This window comes from Equus przewalskii, chromosome 2 (genome assembly GCF_037783145.1).
Source record: "Equus przewalskii isolate Varuska chromosome 2, EquPr2, whole genome shotgun sequence".
NCBI classification, from domain to species: Eukaryota; Metazoa; Chordata; class Mammalia; order Perissodactyla; family Equidae; genus Equus; species Equus przewalskii.
The window spans coordinates 44,251,623-44,275,935 of record NC_091832.1 but is presented as its reverse complement, the minus strand read 5'-3'; the positions used below and the strand labels follow the sequence as shown (position 1 = coordinate 44,275,935).

At 56.3% G+C, this 24,313-nt stretch overlaps 1 protein-coding gene and 1 long non-coding RNA gene across 5 annotated transcripts in view; one reads left to right on the top strand and one right to left on the bottom strand.

Moving 5' to 3' along the window:
* Positions 1-24,313, bottom strand: part of ACOT7 (acyl-CoA thioesterase 7) — a 115,619-nt gene that overhangs the window by 7,489 nt on the left and 83,817 nt on the right. For all 4 annotated transcript variants that reach the window (XM_070603991.1, XM_070604006.1, XM_070604011.1 and 1 more), the window contains one exon: positions 12,458-12,642. In XM_070603991.1, coding sequence (XP_070460092.1) covers positions 12,458-12,642 — 185 coding nt within the window. The remainder of the gene's footprint in view (positions 1-12,457; positions 12,643-24,313) is intronic.
* On the top strand, positions 8,809-18,820 carry LOC139080974 (uncharacterized). Its single transcript, XR_011535863.1, has 2 exons — positions 8,809-8,918; positions 16,723-18,820. It is a non-coding gene; the product is annotated as an uncharacterized lncRNA (long non-coding RNA).

The following is a 24,313-nucleotide window of genomic DNA, read 5'->3' as shown; positions in this document are numbered from 1 at the left end:
GAGGGAAAAGCCAGCACCAGCACTGGCCTCATGGCTGCTCTGATGCGTCTCTGACGTTCAATATTCCGCAGCTACCTCATCAGCCAGGATCTGCCCTCAGACAGAACTAATGCCGTCTAATGATGGATGTGTAGGCAGCCGGCTGGCTGGAGAGTGAGGCCAAGACATTTGCAAGGCCCGGAAGGAAAGAGCCAGCTGAGGGCTCATCCCTCTTCTTGTCTCTGGGGATGGTGGCATGAACTGAATGTTCTGGGCTCTACAGAGTCCAGCCAGGCCTAGGAGCAGTAGTCAGTTGACATCTGGGCATTGAACACCCACCTTATGAGGGCTGCCACCACAAACGCTGATGGCCTTCCTCACCTACGTGCCCTGGAGGGTATCCAGCCAGGGCAGAAGTTTATAAACATAGTCAAGGGTAGTGAGGCCCCTCACTGCCACCCCAGGGGGAATGGAACCAAACAGAGGCAGGACAGCATCTCCGCTCTCTGTGCTAGCAGAGTCCCTGCCCTGCTGGCTAGTGGACATTCAGCCTCCCCAGGGCCGTGAGCCCTGAGAAACAGCCCTGTTAGCCAAGTGACTAGGAGGGGCCACCAATTCCCTGCTGGGTGTGGAGCTGACAGAACGAGACAGATGGCTTCCAGCACATGGCCCCACCCACAGCCCAGCTGCTGCCTTCCTGCAGCCTGTCTCCTTCCATTCGGCAAAGTAAATAAATACATAAGTTGTTGGCTGTTGCTGTTTTTAATGGAGGCTTGGGGGCAGTGGGGAGAAGGAAAAAGATCCTCCATGGGAAATCACATTTTTTTCCCAAGTGCCTGAAGCTGTTGGTAGGGAGATGGGCCCAGACCCACTAGTACGTGGCTCTCAACAGCCCGCGCACACCCACAGCTTTGGGGGCTCAGGCTTCAGGGGGCTCCCCATCCACATGCTTGGGAGAAAAGAAGACGAGATGGCAAAGGGGCTGAGGTGGCTCAGGGCACCGTGACCCCCGCTTACTACGGGCACAAGGAAGTGCCTGCCTGGCGGAAGGGCCAGTGGAGGGGGCTGAGGAACACAGCCTCTGGGTCACAGGCACCTCAGGATGCTGCCCACCTTCCCAGGGGCTGATTGTCCCACCAGGAGGTGACATGGCAAATTGATTTCTGTAGTGCTGGCGTAGGTGGGCTCTCCAGGCACGGCAGTTACGTCATGTGTGTGTGCATGTAAGTGTCAGTGTGTCACTCCTGTCATCACAAACCTCCAAGACCAAGTGCGCTCCTGTCTGCTGACCCACGCCACTGCCCCGGGAGGAGGGTGGATGGCCCCAGGCATCATCTTAAGGCAGCAAGGCCTTTGCAGCTTCACATCCAGCCACAGGGCACAAGGGTGAGGGCAGGGTCCCAGGGCAGCAGGTCCAAGTGCCCTTGCCCCTCCAATCAGGGGAGCCCCTGGGCCCGCTGGCTGCAGGGGCCTCTGATTTGTGTCTTCTTCCTCCCTCCTCTTGCTCTTCCTGCCAACTGCTGTCTTCTGGGCTCCCTTCCATTGGAGGGGAAGCCTGTGGCTTTCAGAGCCTAACAGTGCAAACCAAATGTTTTCCATTTTGTGTTTTCTGTGCTTCAAGAACACTTATTTGGAACTTGGCACAGAGGGGTAGTGACTAAGTTCCACTCTCAGTAAAATCAATAGCTTGTCCTTTTTGTAATTAATGAATGTCTAGTGCGAAGAGGGTTTCCAGTGGTGATATAACAACTTCCTGTGAGCCTGAGGGATGGAGACCTTCTGAATTAGGAAGCCAAATGGCACGCCCTTTCCCATCTTTATAATGGGGGATGAGAGGGGTCTTGGGACAACGACGCAGGCAATTAAGGTCTCTTCTGATTATTGCAGCCACTCCACGGGGCCTGGTGAGGGGCACTGCACGTGACCAGGCAAGGACGAGCTCGGCATCCAGAAGCCGCTAGCCTCTCAAGCAGCTACGTCCCCAAAGTGCAGCTCCACTCACGGACCCTGACCTCAGCGGGCCCAGCCGGGCACCTGGGGAGCCGCTCTCCATGGACACAGCCGGGCTGTGCCCTGCCTGCTCCCAGTGGCTGCAGGCCTGCGCTAATGCACCCTCTGCTGCGCCTCTGCGGGGTCGCATGGCAGCAGCCTCCAGTGGACACAGCTGCGAGTCTCCAATAATGAGATCGCTGCAGAGTCATAAACACCCTCGCCAGGGGCTCCCCTCGCCCGGCAGCACCAGCTTGGCCCCTGCACTAACTACCCCTGAGTGCAGCCGTGCAACTCCCCTGCTGCCCGGGAAAAGGCACCGAAGGGTGACAGTCTTGGTTAGAAAAGGGAAATCAGGACTGGGTTCTACCCAGTGGTTTTCTCAGTAGCTTCTCCACAGGCTCAGGGCTCCTCGGCCCCCGCACGCCTCGCTCACAGCACTCGCTCCTGTGCTGGGAGTGCTGATGTGGCTGTCCCCAGTGGACGACAACAATAAAGATCAGAGCTGCCATTTGCTGAGCGCTTACCACGGGCTGGGCCTGGGCTAGGAACTGCGTTCTCGCTGCATGCCTCTGGCCCTGCGTGCGTTCACCCTGTGCCGGGTCAGAGTCTTTCCTGCCCCCTGTCTGAGGCCAGCACGGTGCCTGGGACACAGCATGGGCCCAGGAGGCATTTGCTGAAGGAATGAGTGAACAAATAAGCCAGTGAAGATCAAAGTAAGAAAGCCTGAATTCCAGATTGGTGTGGTCTTTACGCTTAAGATTCAAAACCCATGGTTTTGCTCAATGGACACTCATTCAGGCATCGTCTGCTCCTAATCAGCTCCAGAGGGCTCAGACCACTGAGGGGTTCAACAGAGGCCTGTGTGCAGGGAGTGTTCAGCACACCTGGAACGGGTAACCCCCAAGAAGAAGCACCTCCTCTCCTGCTTTCAGTGCTGCCATGCTTTCCTCTGATTCCACGTGCATGTGTATGTGTGTACATGTACACACATGTGAGTGGGGAAGCCCTCTGCAGCCTTCCTAGCACCGTGGGTCTTCTGGGACCCGTTTCTTTCCTGCCTCTCTGAGCACAGGGTTCAGAAGAGTCCCTGGCCTCAGTGGGCCTTTGCCAGGGTACCCCACTCCACCTGACAGAAAGCACGGTGCCACTGAGATGCAGCCAGTTCTCACAGGCTCAGGAGTGGTCCTTCATTCTGCCGCTGACACACCAGGCACAGCTTGCCCTGCTGAAAAACCCTCTCTGGGTCCTGCGGTCCTGGCCCTCATTTGGGCCCAAAGACTCACACAGGCCTCCTCCCCAACCCCCTGATTTACCTTCCAAGGCAGCTACAGTGGAATCCCAGATGCTCCAAATCTAGGTGGGATCTCCCTCTTTCCACTGCACCCTCTGCAAGTCCCGAGCATGGGCCTCCCCCGTGTGCCACCCTCCCCGCAACACACAGGGTCTGGCCTAAGAGTGCCCCCTGAGATCTGGCCTCCGGATTTTCACATTCTATAGAAATCGAAATAGCAACAAGTTGCCTGGATCTGAAGACACAGCACCAAAGCAATAAGAAGCCAATATTCCATGCACAGAACCTACCGGCGTATTCACGAGAAAAGATATATTATTGGTGAGAGGGGCCCTCTCTTTTGGAGAACTGGCTGTGGACTGCTAATTGGGGGTCTCTAGAGTCTGCTATTCCAGCAAAGGGGCTGGTGCGGGGCTGTCAGGGACACAGCGAGTCTTCTAGAGATAATCTGCAGACTGGACAAGTTAAGACGTTCGGAGGAAGAGGTGGCTCACGGCAGAGCACAGGTGAGAGCCGGGCTGCACCCTCTCACCCACGCCCCCCCCCCCCCCCCCCGCCGTGGTACCCACATCCCTGGTTCCATGGGAGGCAGGACTCACGGGCCCCTAGAAGTTCCCAAACACCAACCTTTCAGGTGATGGGAGCAGCTCCAGGATTCTGGCATTTTCCCATCACAAGACAGACTCCCTGTTAAATGTCCAAAACCAAGGGGGAGAGTGGACACTGGGTCAAGAAGCTTCAGGAGGGCCAGCCCAGTGGTGCAGCAGTTAAGTTCACACGTTCTGCTTTGGTGGCCCGGGGTTCACCGGTTCAGATCGTGGGTGTGGACATGGCACTGCTTGGCAAGCCATGCTGTGGTAGGCGTCCCACATATAAAGTAGAGGAAGACGTTAGCTCACCACCAGTCTTCCTCAGCAAAAAGAGGAGGATTTGCGGCAGATGTTAGTTAGTTCAGGGCTAATCTTTCTCAAAAAAAAAAAAAAAAAAGAAGCTTCAGGAATATTCTGGTTCCCGACTCACCTCTGTGGGCTGGCAGCAAAGAGGAACAGTGGGGGGCACAGCTTCCCTCGCTAATGTGGCTTCCCAAACTCTTCCAGGAAGAGACACCTCAATCCTGTTACACTCCAGTACATCTGAATTTCTTAATTAGGCAGCAATTAAAAATCACTCCAAAAGTTTACCTTCGGCTAAACCAATGCAGGAAGCAGACACAAAGTGCTGTGACCATAAAGCAACTGGTGTGGCAGCGTCATGTCCTGGGACACGATCCCAGAGGCTAAGCAAAAGGGCCACAAAGTGCTCTTAATGTTCTCTTGGTCACAAGATTCCCTAGGATGAGGCGTGGCCCTCTCATTGGAGGAGCCTGTGGCACTCAAGTGTCCAGGACACCTGAGGCATCTCCCTAAGCCGGGAAGCCACCTGGGGTCCCCAGCCCATGACATGCCTGATGTGTGGACCCCTTTCCAACATCCTGGGGGCGGGATGTGCATTCCTCTTGCCTTTTGGGATGTGTAGAGGAGGTCTGGCTGCTGATGCTTCATCGTGAGGAATGGGGCCTCGGGTCCTCCCTCCACGCCCTGTGCTTAGGGTCAGGCTCGGGTCCTGGGGAGCAGGGAGCTGACCACTGCTGAAAGCCTTGTCTCTGTGCTTCCTCTTCAGGGCAAAGGAGTGAGGAGCCTTCTGGTTAGATCATCACTGAGACAGCACGGAGAGGAGCCTCAGAGAGCAACTGCCTGGCCTGTGATGGCTCCAGTGGGGAAACTGAGGCTCAGAGATGGGAAGGGGCCAGCCATGGCCAAGGGGCTCAGGGTCCTGCACTAGGTTCCCCAAGGACCAGCCAAGACCCTCCACGATGGGGCAGGCTTGCTCTTCAGTTTGGGTCTTCTGGGAGCAGTGACTGCCCCACTGTCCCCAAACGATGTGGCTGTGCAGTTGGGCCTCAGCCCATCAGAGAAAACATTCATTTTCCAAACAATCCACAGAAGCAGCTGTATTAGCACTCTCAAAACCCGCATCGACTATGTGCTTGGGATGTGTTCCAGGCAGCCCCCGTGTCCAGGGTGGGGGTGACCCCTCCCCTACTCTGCCTGGCGTCTACACACTTCCTCCTCATGCAAGTCCAGGATGCTAACACCTCCGTTCTCACACGGGCTCCAATGACACCCGGGGTTTCCCTGGGGCCCTCAGGGGCTGCAGCACCACGTCTGAAGCAGAGAAGGGGCAGGTGTTGCACCAGGGACGGCGCTCGCTCTGGCTTCAACAGACACGACTCGGTTCTCACGTTCCTGGAGACTGAAGAGGCTTCCCACACCCAGGCTGGAAAAAATCATAGGTGGTGCTGCGGCCAATCCGGGGCCAGGTCCCCAAGGAGCCACGTGGTGGTTTCCCCCCATGTCCATCTGCACCGGCCACCTTTCCAGCTCTGGTCGGTGGTCTGGGGCTTGTCCCACACCCTAGAGGTCAGCGGGCACAACCACAGGGAGGCCTTTAGAGGGAGGCAGGGTGGCTGGCAGGGCCTGGGCCTGGGCCTGGTGTCCAGACCAGCAGCCTGGCTCCACACTCCACATTTGCCTCTTCTAACAATTAGCCTGGAAGGTGCTGGCAGCTGCCAGGACACGGTGCAGCAGGCCCTCCCCAGCATAAAATATTCATCAAGAAAAACTCCAAACAGCTACACTGCCTTCCGTGTCAGCCGGGCCCTGGGGATGGGAGCTACAAATAGACAGGAGGTTGAAGAATTGCTGACAACAGGGGGCAGGCGGGGAGGGGAGGACGGTTGCGCCCCCACCGCGGGCACACGCATGTAGGCCTCTCGGAGCACAAGTATGCTCTGAGAGACAGACGACGCTCATGTTGGCAGCCCCACAGTGAGCACCACGGGGGCCAGGCCGGAGCTGAAAAGCCCTCTCTGGGGAGTCTGACCACTTTTCCCACCAGAGGCTATTTTTATCAAAATCAGTGGGCCCCAGGACACCTCGCTAAAGAATCAAAGATTATATTTAATTAGCGAGAAATAGCCTGGATCGACATGAAGCTGGCCGGCGGGAAGGTGTGGCCAGCAGCAAGATTCAGTCACGGTCCCCTTCACTCTAGCAGGTCTCTTTGCCCAGCACCCCACCCCGCTGCAGCCCCCCTGTGCCCTAGCACCTCCTCCACCACCCTCCAGGCCACAGGTTTCTGGAAAGGGCACACAAAGTCTCTTGGGGACAGAAACTGGCCCCACTCCAGGGCTGCTTCCCAGCTCTGGAAGGTCCTAGGTCCCCCCACAAAGGGCTCCTTGACTGCAGGCCACTCTCCATGGCAGACTGGACCCCAGGGGCGCTGAGGCCCTTCTCACAGAGCCCACATGCTGCTGACCCCTGCTGGCTGTGGCACTGGTCTCCCCAGATGGCTGACTCCTGGGGTACGTGTAAGGCGAGGGTAGCAGGCACAGCTGCGGCAGCTGCTGGATTCCTGGGAGGGACACCTTACAACCTGCCAGCAGCCAGGATTGCAGACCTTGCCAGAACACCCAGCAATCTGCATTTTCTCTAGACGCCTTTTCAAAATAAAGATGGTCCCAACTCCTTGGCTATCCTTGGTCTTACGCCCAAGTGGGGATCCCCGCAGGTCCCTGCCTCCAGCTGGGTGGCCTCCGGGGGTTACTGCCCCCTTCGCTCCCGTTACAGGCAGCCAGCTCCTGCCTGCCGCCCTGAAACTTCCTGATTCCTTTCACATGGATGGTCTCCAAGCAACGGCCCCCTCTGCCCCCAGCTCCAGGCCTGACCTGAAGGCAGGGCTCTCACCGAGGCCCTGCTCGCACGGAACCTATGGAAGTTGCAACTGCTCCCCCAGCAAAAGCTGATCCTCACCTCCCGCTTCTCCCTCACGGCCCTTGCCGCCACCCGACATCCTCTGTTTTCCCTACTGGCCATGGTCTGCTCTGCTGGGAGGGCGGCTCTAGGAAAGAACAGTGAACAGCAGCAGACACCTTTGGAGCTCCTGATAGAAATTAGCTTACAGAATTCTCACTTGCCCTTTGTGGTGTGTACTAGGGCCGTCACCACTATACAAATGAGGAAACTGAGCCACACAGAAAGCACGTGCCTGAGGTCACACAACTAGCACGTTAAGAGTCCTGATCAGGGGCCGGCCCGGTGGCACAGCTGTTAAGTGCGCACGTTCTGCTTCTCGGTGCCCCGGGGTTCGCCAGTTCAGATCCTGGGTGCGGAGATGGTACCACTTGGCACGCCATGCTGTGGCAGGCATCCCACATATAAAGTAGAGGAATATGGGCACAGATGTTAGCTCAGGGCCAGTCTTCCTCAGAAGAAAGAGGATTGACAGTAGTTAGCTCAGGGGTAATCTCCCTCAAAAAAAAAAAAAAAAAAAAAGAATCCCAATCAGAACGCAGACAGCAGGATGCCCGCTCCCACCGCCGGACCAACAGCATAGGGAGGTAGCCGTGGGGTCTTCAGGGACCTGCACTTGCCGCTGCGATGGACTGGAGGAGCACTGACTCGTGGGACAGAGACGTGAGCAAGTCTGTGAATCGCTACCACACATGTCCTGAGCCCCACTCCGCGGGAGTCCTGGAGTCGTTCTGGGCCAGGAGGTGGATACTAAACTGATGCCTGTGCACACCAGACGATCTCAGGTGGTACTGAGTGCCTGAAGAAACGGCGTGGTGACGGGAAAGACTGGCACGGGGCGGGGGGGAGTCATGCTTTATCTGGAGGGTGAGGGAAGGCCAACTAAGGAGGAAATATCTGCGAAACAGTGCAAAGAGCTGGTCCTGACTCTGAGGGACTGAGGAAGAGGAGCAGCAGGTGCAAAGGCCCCGAAGCAGGAATGAGTTTGGAGGTTGAAGAACAGAGAAGCCTGGCTTGGCTGGACCCCATGCCAGGGGACACTGAGGAGCCGCTGAGCACTTTAGGCAGGAGAGGAGGCGAATCCCTTTGGTTTTAACAAACTCACTCAGCTGCAGGGTAGAGTCGGATCAAGGGCAGGAGGAACGGAGGAGGAAGTGCAGCTCGGGCCTGAGCAGGGATCCAGCACTGGGACAGGGTCCAGAGACGGTGGGCGTGGGGGCTGAGCAGAAGAGAGGAGCCACCAGATCCTCTCAGACTCACCGAGAGAGGGAACACACAAGGAGGAGTGAGACTTGGGGGGCGGGGGATAACGACTGCACTTTGGGAAGATCTGTCTGAGACGCCTGTGGAAACCCTGTGGAGGGGGCATTGCTGGCAAAGTCGGCTGGGGAGTGAATGCAAACACAGGCGATGCCGCGGCAGGGCCTGGACCCAACCGCCCAGGAACGGGGGAGGGTGCAGGCCAGGGCCTTGAAGCCTCACACCAAGGGGACCATGGGGTGGCTGCCTGGACAGTGCAGTCCGAAGTCAAGGGAGCGCAGGCCTCACTGAGGCCCAGTGAGTCATGCCAAAGCCAGAGACAGGCCAGCGAGATAAAAACGGAGAGTGTCCTTGGGTCTGGCCACCCTGCTGGAGCCCCGAGGCGGGGAGGTGGGGAGGCGGGGAGGCAGCGAGGAGAGAGTCAAGGATGTGCCTGTGTGTGGTAGAATTCAGCATCCAGGCCAGAGATGTTGGGGGCAGCCTTGCTGACCGGTGTCCTCAAGGCGCACTGTGACCATATGGAAAGAGACGAGATGAAAGTCCAGGTGAGAACCAGGGCAAGCCTGCACTTAAGGGCCATGGGAGCAGGCAAGGCCCTGAGAGGAAGCCATCTCAGCCCCAGAGAGCGGGGCTGCAGAGGTCAAGGCTGGGAAGGTCAGGTGCGGGCGGAAGCCGTCCTGCCAAGGCACTGGGTGGGGGGTTGGGGTGAGGACGGGCACCCCCAGTCCCTGTACTCGGGGCAAAGGAGGCCCCCTTAGGCTCAGGTCAGAAGTGCTGTGGGGGCTCCCCACCTGGAGAGGGGCAGGTGAAAAGCACAGGGGGAGTGTATGGGTTAGGAGATGAGGGGAGGAGCAAGGCTTCAACAGGGAGGTCCTACACCCCAAAACAGGCTGAGGGTGAGGGCTGTGGGGCTTGTGGCAGGGCTGGAGACATGTGGAGGAAGAGGAGAAGGCCGAGAGCGCCCCCAGCCTGACAGGGGAACCCGTGCCCCACAAGCCCCAAGTAGGGGAAGGCCCAGCTGAGAGTCCTACATGGGAGGTGACAGGCATGTCGGAAATGGAGTGCCGGGGTGGCTGCCTAAGGATGGCTCCCCATCCCGGCTCTCACCGCGTCATTCCTCTCAACCCAGCTGAACCCCCTTATCCTTCAAGGCCAGGTTCACAACCCTCCTCTGTGCATACCCCACCCCACCCCACATCCTGAGGGATCTCATGATCTGCCACCTGACTCACTGGAGCCCCAAGTGGGACCCAACCCCGGCAAAGAGCGAGTGGAGGGAGGGGCCACAGGGGAGGGGGAGTGACATGAGGGGGCCCTGTGGGCAGCTGAGGCTCCTCCAGCCACAGTGGAGGCTCGGATCACAGTGGCTGCCACGCTGGGTGCTGCCCCCGCAGGGCCCATGAGGCCCAGGAAGGAAGGAGCAGGGACAGGTGAGCAGCTCCGGAGGCTCCTAGAGGGGCCTGAGCTGCCACTGAGAAGCACTCTCGCCCAGGTCAGGGGCCGGCCAGCCAGGGGAAGAGGCACATGGGCCTCGCTCCCAGCCTGGGGGAGGAAGTGAGCTCTTAATGAGGTCTGTTTGTTCACTGCTGAGGCTCTCAGCACAGACCCCCCTCCAGGAGGCACAGGCGCTGCATGGGGAGCAGGTGCGCAGGGCAGGGGACCTGGGGGCACTGCTGGAGCAGCGCTCAGACTGGCAGGGGGCTGAGCCGCCTATCCAGCCACTTCCACAAAAGCGCCAGGTGCTCGAGAGACCCACCCTGCCCAGGCCACTCTGCCCCCCTCTCCCTCACCCCACAGAGGGCAGGAAGCTCTGACTATAGCCCTGGGTTCCCGTTTCCTCCTGGCCCTGGAAGGGCTGCCCCAGTGACAGACATGGGGTCTGGCTCAGGGAGAAATCAGGAGCAGCCTGAACGGAGGCTTTCTCCACACAGCAACAGAAAGTTGCGTGCTGGATCCAAACCCAGGCTCCTCAAGGACTAGCTGTGTGACCTTCCACAAGCGCCTCAGTCTTGCTGGTCTGAGGGGGTCTTCACCCGTGTAATGGAGTACTGAGCAGGGGGGCCCCGCCCCAGAGCTGGGAGAGGTTGGCTGAGAGAAGCAAGCCGAGGGCTCAGAGCTGGCAGGCCCCAGGACACACTTCAGGTGAGGCACTCACCCTGACTGGCATTGGTAAGGAATTCGTGAGGGTTATTATAAAACCATCGTCAGCCTCAAGGGAAATCTGGAAGCGTCCTTCGTGCGTTCATTCAATCCACAATTACTGAGCACTTCTCAGCCCAGCATCCTCATCAACCACTCACCATCTTCCCGTTCACTACCTTGAACCTCAGCTGCCTCTGGCACCCCAACTCTCAGGCTTCCCCGTGGCCAGCACTTGCCAAAGTGTTGGGATTCTAGCTCCTGGGATCTCTCAACAGTGCCCCCGCCCCACCAGCTGTCCTGGGGGCTCCTGCCCACACCCTCCTCCGCAGCCCAAAGGCCAGAGGCCTAGCAAACTACCCCTGCTCCTCCGAGCGCCCACACCGCCCATCTCCCCTCCGCATCATGGTTTTACGCTCAGGCAGGCCTTCCACACAGCAGGGTTCATGCATTTTCAGAGAACACCCACTAAGTGCCAAGACTGTTCCAGGCCCTAGCGACCCAGTAGGAGCACACATGCTCCTGCCCTCATGAAGCTCAGTCCTGTGGGGGAGATGGGCAATTAGCAAATGACCGGCAAACCTAAGCTGGGGTAGGTGGTGGTTATTTGGAGAAGGACGGGGCAGGTATGAGACTAGAGAGGACTGTGGGGCACTCTGGATGGGAGGTCAGGGGCTCCTCAGAGGAGGCGACATTGGGCCCAGACCTGATTCAGCCCTGAAGGTGTGTCTGTGTAGGGGCTCCAGACGGGCAGGGAGCAGGGAGCAGGCGGGTGGGTGGCAGGGCACGTGGAGCCTCACCGTGAGGCCAGGAGCTTGGAATTTATTCTGAATGCACCAAAGCTTTCAGCAGGGAGGTGACAAGATCTGAAGAGTTAAAAAAGAGATCACTCTGATGCTGTGAAGAACGGAGTACGTGTGAGTGTAAGAGAGGGGGAGAAGGACCAGGGAGGAGGCTGTGGTGGCTCCAGGTGCCACCAGAGGCCTGGGGGCCAGGAGTGAGGCAGTAACGCCAGGACTGGGCAGGGGTGGGCATGAGGGGGCTGGGAGCCAGGAAGTCTCCTGCAATTGTGGCCTCGAGCCAGGGGGGACTGGGGGTGTCAGGAGCTGAGATGGGGGCTGTGCGGCAAGAGGGAGGGAAAGCATTACATGTTCCTTGGATCCAGCCTTCTGTTTACCAGGTTAGGAAAATGCTAGCAAGGCCACACCTCTAGCCCTCCTGGAGCCTCCACCCAAACAGTAGCCTCTGGAACTGTGCTCATCTTAGACCTCAGGCTGCAGAGCCCCAGGACGGCGGTCCAGTGCTGGTGGCTGTAACCCTCCATGGTCTCTGCTTGGGCCAGAGACCCTCACGGTCTCTGGGTAGAGCTCAGAGGACGTGGGCTCCCAGTGGCAGCAGCCCACGTGTGAGGCTGTGTGGCCAAGCACCTATCTACGCACACCAAGGGCAGAGCCCAGCCAGGTGGCCGAGGCAGGCAAACGCCACAAGGTCCGGAGGCCCAGCCCCGAGGTGCAGGGTCTGGCTTGATCCACATCTCGCAGGACACAGAAGCCAAGGGCTCCTGGAGAGCCCAGCCCTCAGGGGGGTCCTCATCCCTACTCTAGCATTTGTACACAGCATCAGGAGCCCCAAGGCACTGCCCTCACCCTGGAGAGGAAATGCCAATTTCAAGCAGCTCATAGGGGTCTCTCTCATCCTGTCTGCCCAGTCCCACCCCACAGTCCACAGAGAAAGGCTCTCATGTTTGACCTGTACCACAGCCAAGGTCACTGGTCCAGGGAGCAGCCAGGCCTGGGCCCTGCTCTGACCCTTTGGGAGCCGAGTGGGGCCCAGCTGCCCAGAATGGGCTCATGTGACTCAGTTTTCCTACGAGCCAGTGAGTGCAGACCAGGTCAGCCCGGTGCGGGACATCCCGAGGACACACGGGCCAGAGGTGATCACTCACCACGAGCTGGGGCACGGGCAGTGGCTTGCCCTCCTGGCTCAGGGACACGTAGGTGAAGAAGGCGCTGGCAGCCCGGTAGCGCTTCTGCGAGTTGTCCACCACAGGGTCAGCATCCACCAGGACCTCGATTTCCATGGACTTGTTGCTTGTGAAGGTCATGCGCCCAGAGATGGTGATGACACACCCTGCGGAGCACAGACCGTGGGTTAGGGGGGCAGCAGGAGGAGGGGCCGGGCTGGGCAGGGAGGGTGCAAATGTTAGCATTACTGAGGACGTTCAGACATCCAGTTAGATAACGGACCGTTTTAAAAACTACTATGACATTGAAATGACAAAACATTAGTAGCCTCTGAATGTTTATCTTTCTAGTGAGCAGAAAGCAGATGCTTACTTTCATCATTTACATGTTTATGAGTTGAAGGTATCTTAGTGGCCATCGTTGAGCCCCTCCTGACCCCCAGTCACAGCTTGTGCTGGAAGAATGCTTCCGGTCACGCCCACCCCTCAGGGGCAAGACCCCAACCTGCTTTCAGGGAGCTCCAGGGTGTGAGCGGGCTCCCTCCCTTTCAGGGTAAGGCCAAATCTGCAGCCTGCGCTGTCCACGCTTTGGCCTTCCCTGTGCCCGCTGGAGCCACAGCTGCCCCACCACGTTGCTGTGAGCACCATTAACAAACCTTCTTCCACCTTCCCTGGCCCCTTCCAGCTCCCTGGCTCCGTTTCTGACGCTGGTCTGATAGAAGCTTTGGATGCTTTGTCGGGCCAAGCTGTCACACTGACCATGGTCCTCTGCCCTCCTAGAGCCACTGCCACTTCAGCCCACGGCCTTCTACCCCTCCGTCCAGGTGGGACTGTGTCTGTCCTGTCAGGCTCTGCTTCTCTCTATCATCTTGCCCACGGGACCAGAGCTCTCCTTTCGGCTGCAGACAATCTGCCTTCCTACGACATGATATTCCATGCCCTGTCCTTGGTCAGAGTCCCCAGAGCTCAGCACCTGCCTGCTTGGTTCCCTTGTTGCTTATGACAAAGTCCAAAGTCACACGTTCCCATAACACTGTCCTAGGTGTCCTTCTCTCCCTCAACCCCAACCCAACCTCTCTGCACTCCTCACATCACTGGGGTCCCGAATATCCACCCTGGCAGGTGGGCTGCCCCACCCTCCAGGTCATGGGTTCCTGCCTCCTGCCTCCTGCCTGGCCTTGGCCCTCCCTTTCTTCTACTTAATCCCTTAATCTCACGAAGTTCAGTATTTATCTATAAACGGACCTGAGTTGCCTCATGGGGTAACTATGGGGATAGCATGAAACAAGCCAGGTGCTGAGCCTTGTGCCTGGTAGGGAAGGTACTCGACAGTGCCCCTAATGCTGGCACCTGCTCCCTGGAAGCAGTGCTGGCTGCAGGGACCCCAGGAACTCCGATGTCCGAGCTCCATGGAGACAGGCTCCACAAGACATTTTAGAGACCCAGGAAGACAGACAAGTCAGGGCAGCGCAGTGACTGTTAGGGGTGAGTGTGTGGGCAGGCCAGAAGCAGGAGCGGTTATTCCACGTTATAAAGTACCAGAATGTTCTATGCCACATTCAACTTCATACTTACAGGGACTCCTTCATGTCGGATACGGCCAATTCTGAGAGGGAAGGAAGGCCATGTGGTCAGTGACAAGTGGCATTATGTGAGCTATAAGGGCACAGAGTCACCTGCAAAGCACCCAGGGCACATCCTGGGGATGGGGAACACAAAGGGCCCACTTCCCAGCCAGGGAGCAGGCAGGGTGAGGGGTCGTTCCCGAGGGTCCTCCCCATTAGGCCTCCCCCTCTCATCCATGACCATAAGACTCAGGGGCCGTGAGCCGAGAAGCAGGGACAAGTCTTTCCCATGAGGGCAACAAGGACTCCCTGGCCAAGGGGTGTGGACATGGGGCCGCCCTCAGGGTGCTGCTGCAGGGATAGAACATTCCGGACGCTTTGGACACTGACCGTTTGTTTCGGAGAAGGACAGGAGTGTGCCCCTCCTCGTGTTCCAGTAAAGTGTCCCCCAACTGCCATGGCAAACTCATGGCTGCTCATGTCTAATTTCTGGATTAGGAACCTGAAGAAACTTCTAACTTTAATCAAAAATGATTTCAAACAATGAAGTCGGTCGATGAAGAGCATTAGACACAACAACAAAGAGAGAACCTGCCTCAAGTGCCATTTATGGTACAAAATACAACAATCCCCTCCTAAGAGTCATGAAAATCTCAAGTACAGCCCAAATCCCGGTCTTTTCATCTTCAGAGATAGCAACAAGCCACAGGCTTTAACGCTGGGGGGCCAGCCGCAGGGAGACGCTTGAAAGTTGGGAACCTGGCTGGGTAATCGAGGGGCTGGGACTTTATTAGAAACTGACAAGTCCCAGTTCTGGCGTTACCAGGAGACTCCAAAGCTTCTAAGGCCACTTCCTGGCCAAGGGCCTCCCCTCTCCCTGACCCTTGTCTCGGAAAGCGCACCCCACACAGCCCCAGGGTCTTCAGTCAGTCGTTGGCAAAGGGGGGCACAGGCACCTTGGGGCAGCTCCAGCCACAACCACTATTTGTCAGCTCCCAAGTGCCCGGAAGGCTCATGCCAAATGCCTCACCTCCTGCCTCCTCAGGCTCCTACCAGCCACTGCAACATCGCCACCTCCCTCAGCATCCAAGAGTGCAGGGCAGTGAGCCTGTGGTGGGGAGGGTTACCAGGGATGGGTCTCAGGGTTACGAGAACAAACACCTCAACTCTACAGACCCCTCCACGCTGCCCCTTGCTCCACATTCCGGCCTTCCATGAGCTATGGAAAGCTCCCAGCGCCTCCAGCCTCCCTCTGTCCCTGCCCCTGTGCTGGCCAGGCCCACACTCTGCACAGCCCAGGTACCCCTTCTTCAGGGGACACAGCCCAGCAGACTTTGGGCTCCCCCATCACAACCTTTGTAGAACAGAATTCCTCGCCTTCAGAGCACTCACCTCCATTGGTACCTGCCCATTCATCGCTTGTCTGTTTGACTAAGGTCCATCTCCCTCCCAGCCTGGAAGCCCACAAGAGCAGGCACCCCATCGCCCCTGAACCAACATATGGCCCGTGGGGATGTGGTTCATGTGTGGACACCAGCCACTGCAGACTCCAGATGGATGGGGACCCTCCTGCAGATGCTTCACCTCATCAAGCCATGTGGCTGCCCTCAGAGCCCAGCATGGCCACAAGGTCTGGCGCTTCCATCCCTCCCCCCAGGCACGGGGCTGGGGCAGAGGACACACACACCAGGAACACGGGAAGGGTAGATGCAAGGTGGCTCACCATGCACATGCTGGGCCAGCCTCAACCTTGGCCTGGGATACTGGGGAGCCCGTCTGAGGCGAAGAGGACCCCAGCCTGAGTTCAGCTTGTGTTCTTGTTCACTTCAATTTGTTTCACACACTGTCTGTGCAAGCCTGACCTACGGGGCCACGGCAGTTGTGCGCTCAGAGTAAGCCCCTGGGGGCCGTGGAGGTGCCAAGACACTGCCCGGGGACTTTCCCACAAGGTCACACATCCAAATCCACCTGGAGGACAGCTCGTCTATTTAGAAGAGGGAACGTGACCAGCTCAAGGTGGGAAATGGCATCTCCCACCGGCACTAGGTTCCACGCGCCTACCTAGGACAGGCTCGGGGCATGGGGCCACTCTCCTCATCCCGGGGTAGGGGGCCAGGAAGGGAGCTCCTGGTTCTCCTCTGAGCCTCTGAATCAACCACAGCCATACAAAGCCCTGATGCAGCCATTCTCCACGAAGTGTCTCAGTGAACGGCAGGTGCTCTGAGGCCTGGAGCAACACTCCGGGTGGCCTTTGGTTCCCTCACTCTACTGTGCCTTGGGGAGGAGCCCTGGGTTCCAAAGGCTTTGGGGTCTGATGGGCCCGGGTTTGAGTCCTGGCTCAGCCACTGGGCAGGGCCAAGCGAGGAACCTCACTGTGCCTCAGTCTCCTCATCTGAAAATGGGTACAGGAGTAGCCATCTCTCAGGGAGGTCACGGTGAGGCTGCAGATGTGGCCACACTGAGGTCATGTGGACAAAAGCCCGGGATAGTAATTTCTGGCGGGGTCTGAGTGCCCTTCCGCATCACAGCCCTCTGGGAAAAGGCACCTCAAACCCAAGGGGAGAGTGTGCCTGCAGACGCTCTGTTGTGTCTTAAGGGGTTTTTGAAAAGACTCATACCAAACGAGGTAGTAATAAGAAGTGACATTTAAAACAAATCACCCCACTTTTTCTTTTTCTGCAGCAGGCACATTTACACTGGGTAAGAAGCTGCTTCTAACACTGTCTAAGGAAGAAAATGGGCTGTCACATTGGCAAGGGAGACTTCATCTTTTCAGCTCCTGAAGAACGCGGGATAACGAAGCCTTGAGAACCCTCCCCGTGCTCCCTGGATCCCAGGAGATTAGCAGTTGTGCCAGAGCCTCCAGTGAGATGCTGCTGCACTGGGGTGCACTGGGCCACAGCTCAGCATCCCCAGCAAATGAGCCTGGTCTGAGAGGTGGGGACTCAGCTGTGCTCACGGGGCCCCAGGTCCCGAGTACATAAAGAACCCTCTGGGCCTGAGTTCCAGTGCAAACCCTCCATTGGAGGCGGGGATAAGCCAGGAAGCTCACTGCCTCACTCCCCCATTGCCAATCCCCTAAACCTCAGAGGTGCCCATATCTGCAGCCGGGGAGGCTTGGGGTGGAGGGAGGGGCACTTCCTCTCATGCTGCCTTGAAAACCCCAAGGGCTGAGGAACCCTTGTTGCTCTCCTGTGTTCTCTGCCAGGGTCCTGTCCACAGGACTCACAGGGTAAGACACAGGGTAGGGGAAAGGCAGAGCTCAGAAAGGAGCTGGAGCCCTAGCCGCCTCTCTGGGAAGGTGGAATTACTAACCACTGTGGCAGGTGGAACAACGGCCCCGAAAGACATTCTCGTGCTAATCCCCAGAACCTCTGAAGGTGTCACCTTACATGGTAAAGGGACGCCACAGAGGTGATTAGGCCAAGGACCCCGAGGCGGGGAGATTGGCCTGGATTATCCAGGTGGGCCCACAGTCATCATGAGGGTCCTCATAAGTGGACGAGGGAGGTAGGAGGGGAGCGTCAGGGAGACGTGACAGTGGAAGCAGAGTCAGAGGGATGCTGCGCTGCCGACTTTGAAGATGGGGGACAGGGTCACAAGCCAGGGAACGCACCGGCCTCTAGGATCTGGAGAAGGCAAGAAGTAGATTCTTTCCTAGAGGCTCCAGAAAGAAGCAGCCCGGCCCATACCCTGAGTTTCGCCCAGTGAGACCCGGGCCTCACCTCAGAACTGTGAGATAACAAATTTGTGTTGTTTCAGCCATGAGGTTTTTAGTAAATGTTCCCGCAGCCATAGAAAACTAAGACAATTACCTGGGTAAAGCTAACTGGGTAATTTTAATGCAGGGCTGTTACTGACACTGAATCACAAGTAACTACAAAATTAGGAGCACAATGCTTCATGAAGCCCAGAGAACATGATTTTTAAACAGTTCTATCATCCATTTCTACCACTTAACATAACATTTCCACGCTTCAAGTAGAGATTCTATGGCAGCAAAAAGCATCTGGAACCTTGAATGAAGTTCCAGGGAAAACCAAATGAATCTTAAGGCCATCTGGGCCAGGGCCCGGCACCCACACGTTACAGAGCTGGTGGGCTTCCAGCGGGAAGGACATTCGGTGCCAGAGTGTGGAGATTGCCTAACTGGTTCCATCAAAGGCCAAAAAAGTATCAACCAAAATGAAGGGACGTATTTGTACTCTATTTTTTAAGTTCTGTCAGCCTATTTGGTGGTTCCAACTATCTGATTCCTAACTGAATTTGGGAGTTGGAGCTTAAATTCCTCTCATGAATTCCCTGGGGTTCATGAGTAGAGCCCCAGGAGCACCCACAAGGAGCTAAGAAGCTGGTCTTGTTTGGTGAATTCCAACTTGGCCCCCAAGGTCTGAGGGGCTGCCCCCTGCAGACCGAGAACTGAACAGGACTTTGTGGGCAGAGGTTGCTTCACGGGAAGGCTCTGTGCCCAGCTCTGGATCAGGCTCAGACGGAGTCTTGACGCCATGTTGAAGGGAGCGCTGGGGCACCAGGCATTGTGCTAAAGTGCTTTATATGATCTACAGGGGTATAAGGACATCCCTCCGAGAGCATGGGCAATCTCAGCATCCAGTCCCCGGGCAGCCACGCCAGAGAGATACCAGGGCTGGACAGTCCAGAGGCCAGCGCTGCCCAACAGAACTTTCTGCAGTGGTGGAAATGCTTTCCATTTGTGTTGTCCAACATGGTAGCCACGGGTAGCTACTGAGCACTTAAAATGTGTGAGGGTGTGACTGACCAAGGAATGGCATTTTTCATTTTATTTACTTTTAATTAGAATGTAAAGTGTGGCTAGTGAGCATTGTGGGGGACGGCACAGGTGGGCTCCTGCAGGCAAAGCTGCCACGTCTAGAGTGTGAAGCTTGGAGACTGGATTACCTGCCTCTGACTGACTGACTTCAGCAGGAGGGTGTTCCCTGGGCTAAGGGGGATGCGAGGGACACAAAAAGAGCGCTGCCTTCCTTGGGGCTGGACACCCCCAACTGAGAGAACCCTTAGCACGTTTTCCGGCTGCTTCAGGAAGCCCAGAGTTTCATACACAGCTGCATGGGGAACAGCTGCCACTCCAGGGGTCCAGCGTGAGCATCAACCATGGACGGCGCTGCAGCGGATCAGCGAGGGTTGAAGCTGACACCCCGGGCCCCAGTGGTGGATGTCCGTGTTGTTCAAGCCTGGGGGTGAGAGGGCCCCAGAGTATGGGGCTCAGAGCTCTGACCCTGGAGCCAACAGTCTGGCCTCCCTTCCCGGCTCCACCATGGACCAGCCCTGTGGCCACGGGTGGTTTCCAGATCGGAAAAATGGTGATAACAACAGTTTCTGTCTCACTGGATAGGGGCACTGTATACCCCTCCAAGTGAGGGGTAAAGCCTATAAAGCACTGTAGCACAATGTCTGGCACTCGAAAGTGAGGACTATCAGAGTTAAATAGATGGAGTGCCTGCAGTGGGCTGAGTTGTGAATCACAGCTAATTTCTGCTTTTAAATCATTGCTGAGCAGCCTGGGCTGGCACAACCCCGGAGGGCTGGCAGGTGCCCACCCCAAACTCCCCCGGAAGACAGTCGTCTCTCCAGGGGCAGATTTCAGCAGCATGCCAGGGATTTGGAAAAGAAAACAGAATAATAAAACATTGCTCTTACCAAGGCTGAGAAGTTGCCAAGTATTTCAAACTTTAAGACCAGCTCAGCGTTTGAGATCCAAAAAGAGTGAACTTTCTTAAGAAAAGTGAAGTGACTTTGGTATTTCTTACATAACACACTCCAAAGCGTTTTCTAGAAGATTCTTCATTTTCCACCTTAATAGTCTGGAGAGATCACTTCTCTACAAGAAAACTTCAGCTTTAGGTTTTCCTACCCAAGGCTTCGAAAATCATCGTATCGAAGGTCACTATTTACTCTTTAACTTTTCTTAACAGTTGCCTTGGCATTTTAACATCTCAACTGAAAAAAAAAAATTCAGAGATGGAGCAAGTGATATGTAAAAAGTAAGTTCACATTTTCAAGCTTCATCAGCCCTGAATGATGCTGGTGCTCCTGTTACGTGGCACACTGCCGGGTGGACCACACCCCACCTCAGCAATGCTGGCCCCCATCCTGGCACAGGGCGCTCAGTCCACCGCTGCTGGGTGAGCAGCCCTGGGAGGCATTACCCACTTTCTAACAAGTCAAGGGTCTGCATGACCTACTCTCACAGACAAAGCACTCCTTTCTTTCTTCACCTTGACTGCCTGGCATGAGTTTAACTCACTACGCCCCTGCCGAGGACCCTGAACCCAGCTGACACGCGGGTGGGAGGGAGGAACAGGCCGTGGTGGACTTTGAGCACCAGGTGGAGGGCTTGGGCTGAACTTGGTATCATGGGCAGCCATCGAGGCCATGAGCAGAGAAGTGACAGGTCACCGGCACTAAAGACAGTGAACATGTGGGTGGCGTTAGAAGGGGGTGGTGGGGGGATGGCAAGGGTATAAGAGAGACGGGCCCTCTGGTCTAGGCAAGCATTGACGGTATCCTAGAAGAATCTGGTTTGTAAATAGCAAATGTGCTCCCCCACTAGAGAGCAGGTCACCAAAGGATGAGAGTTGCCCCTGCAAGCCCCCAAAAAGTGCCCCCGCGGTGTTAGGAGTGTGGGTGTACTGAGTGCTCACTCCTCAGCACACACCTCTCGTGGCTGAAATTCAAACTCGTCTTCTGACCTTCTGGGCAAAGTTTTCCTGAGGCAAAGCTGCAGGCATGGATTCCTGAAGGACACTGCATCTAAGTGACAGGTGAGGCCACAGCTGGGCCTGGCATTTGGCTGATGCGTACAAAGGACTGCTCTTCCCAGTAAGTAGTTTTATCAGAGGCTGAATGGAGATAAAGCGAAGAATTTCCTGCCTTAGATCTGAAGAAGCCGGTCAACCCAAAGGTCTGGCCTCCTCTCCATTCCAGCTGTTTCTCTAATGAAATATGCTGAAATGGGTAAGTCAGAAAGTCATATTTCATCTGATAAGACGCCACCTATGGTCGTCAGAATAATGGCCCCCCAAAGATGCCCACGTTATAACCCAGGGAATCTGTGAATATGCGACCTCACAGGGCAAAAGGACTTTGCAGATGTGATTAAGGACCTCAAAATGGGGAGATGATTCCGGATTATCTGGGTGGTCCCAAGTCATCACAAGGGTCCTTATAAGAGGGAGGCAGGAGGTGTGAGTAAGAATAAGGAGACGGGGCGACGGAAGCAGCGGCTGTAGGGAGGGGCCGAGGAGCCCAGGACTGCAGGCAGCCTCTACTAGCTGACAAGCCAAAGACACAGATCCTCCCCTACAGCCTCCAGAAGGAGCACAGCCCCTCGGACCTCTTTTAGGCACCTGACCTCCAGAAGCGTAAGAGAATGAGTTTGGGTTATTTTAAGCTTCTAGTTCGTGGTAATTGGTTATAGCAGACACAGGAAACTCATACACAGACAGGGTATTTGGCTGGCAACGCATCTTAATTTCTGGGCTTTTCCCCACTGCGTCATGTCAGCCTTTGGGAGGTGGGAGGCACCCCTCCCAGGAGGACCAGGAGGAGGGTTGCTCATATGTGGTGGTACGGGATGGACGGGACCCCCAGGGCTGTGTGTCTGAGACACGGCACGTGGCCAGGTGATGTGCAGGCATTTCCCAAACAAAGTGGCGTGGGTGCTGCCCGATCAGGCCAGTTGCTGGCTGTGGACAGCTGCTGCACTATGGTCACAGCCCAGGGTGCCCACCGGCTCAGTCGCCCACATGTGCCCATGACCACCAGCCGGCACCTTTTCCATGAAAATATCACTACTTAAAAAATAGTCCTTATGCGGATTAAGTTTTACATTGGACTTAGGAACGAGTTAATTCTATGCCCCAACAAAAAGAAGGTCCAAGCCACCGTGCTTCCTTGTTTCACAAAACATTTGCTTCCTGGGCTCCTCGTTTGTTCCTGGGTCTTTCATCGGTGCCTCCATGCCAGGGAGGCACACAGCCTCTCAATTCTGCTCCAGTGGGGCTGCCCCCGCCTGACTGTGTGACCGCCCTTCTCACAGCCGGGTACTCTCAGAGCCACGCCCTCTCTGGGCTGGGCGTTGATTTTACTGCCAGCTCTCACGAGGGAAGGACCCACATCCACGTGGGCAAAGGGTGGGAAAGAGGCAGCCTGGGGCACAGAAAAGAGTTTACCAACCTTACAGTTTCGTGAAAGTGAGCTACTGTCTACAAGAATTAAGCTGTAAGGAGAGAGAGCATTGCAGTTGAATAGTGGCCCCTAAAGCTATGTCCATTCAGAACCTCAGACTGAGACCTTATTTGGAATAAAGGTCTTTGCAGACGTCATTGAGTTAAGGATCTCAAGAAGAGATCCTCCTAGATTATCCAGGTGGGCCCTAAATCCTGTGACAAGCGTCCTGATAACAGACGGAAGAAGAGAAGAGACAGGGGAGGAGGACACGTGAAGATGGAGGCAGAGGCTGGAGCGATGTGGCCATAAACCAAGGGGTGCCTGGGAACCCCAGAAGCTGGGGACAAGGAAGGTTCCTCCCCTAGAGCCTGCTGCAGGAGGCGCAGCCCTGCCACACCTGGAGCTCAGACTTCGGGCCTCCAGAACTGGGAGGAGCACATTTCTGCTGTTTGAAGCCCCCGGTTTGTGGTCATTTGTTGTGAGGCCCTGGGACACTCACACTGCCCTTTATAGCACTAAACTCCGCCACTGACCCACATGTGGACACGCGTGCCAGGGTTTCGTTCCTGCCAGCAGTCCCCAGGCCCGGCCAATGCTGCCTTGCACCCCGAGGGACAGCAGGGGTCTGGCCCCCTCAGCCCCTTTACACTAGAGTGAAACTGCAAGGTGAGAGAAGGCACTGGGCCAGAGGACAGCAGCAGCTTGGAAGCCACACCTGGGGAGTCCCTGGGTTTACAGTATTCTTGGCAGATTCACACCAGAAGATCAAGCAGAACAATGGGAACATCCATCCCCCATCTCTCTCAGCAAGTTTCTGACACGCTTGGATCGCCTGTCGTCAGGACCCAGAGCCAGAGGGTCACCCCAGGCTTAGCCAGCCTCGCTCTGCATTTCCCTAGAGGAGCAAAGAACGTGGGGAAGGAGCCAGTGGAAAGCAGCAGTGCCCGCAGCGGCCTCTGCCACACGGAACTGAAGACAAGATGTGACAATTCTGTCTCTGAAGGGGGTGCCGCCTGTGTGCTGCCACAACTGAGACCTCGCCCTGGAAACAAGCGGGCAGGCTCTTCGATAGAGCCACGTGCGCTGGGAGGAGAGAGGAGACAGGTGACGACTTCACACAGGGACATTCCTTTGGAAAACAACAAATTAGGTGTGACAGTGTCTAACGGCCCCTGGAGGACACGGGCACAGAAATAGGCCAGACTCCATCATCATTATTCTAATTTGGCCCAAATTCCTTTCTACACAAAACAAGATAGGACCTGAGAAAATAGAAACAATCTCTCTGCTCCCCTGGGGCTCCCCAGGTCAGGCCTGAGCACGAGGCCAGCCAGCCGAACTCTGGGGCCCTGGGCTCAAGGCCAAGGCTGTGACACCACTGAGGGGCACTGGGTGGGGCTGTGGATGGCTCAGCATCACAGGTGTAGCCGGACAAGCCCACTCAGCCCACCCTTAATCTCACTGCTTGAAGGAAACCAATTCACAGTAGAATGTTCTGCCAAAAATTACAGCTTTTGAAACTGGAGATCACTTTCTCTGTTTTGGAATAAGGGTAACTTTTAGAATGAAAAGTCTTGGTCAAAGCAATTCCACATACGAGTTACCCGTCTCCTAGGTTGTCAAATGAATCCCTAGAAAAAGCGCTCTACTCCCACTAGAGCTCACGGACTTCCCTCAAAATTAATAATTCCTCCTGACCAGGACCAGCCAGGCCCTCCTTCAGTTCTTCCTTGAAAGTGAATTCTGGTCACAGAAGGGATTGAGGGTGCGCAGTCTGGGCAGGAATCTCTCATTGCTAACCAAGGCTGACTCCCCCTTCTCTGGGAGCTTCCCGCAGCTGCAGATCACATTTGCTGACTGGGCTGATGTTGAGGAAATTGGCTGGCTATCTAGGAAAGTCTCCTTCTTTTCTTAGCGGTTCTCAAAGGACATTTGAGAGACACTGAACAGAGCGAGCTCCATGGAACGTACGTGTGTTTTCCACGTGGATTTTCAAGTTGTACTTAACAACAAAGCTCTGATCATGGTAATAACCCAGGAGGAGTTCCAGAAAAAGGGCCATGGA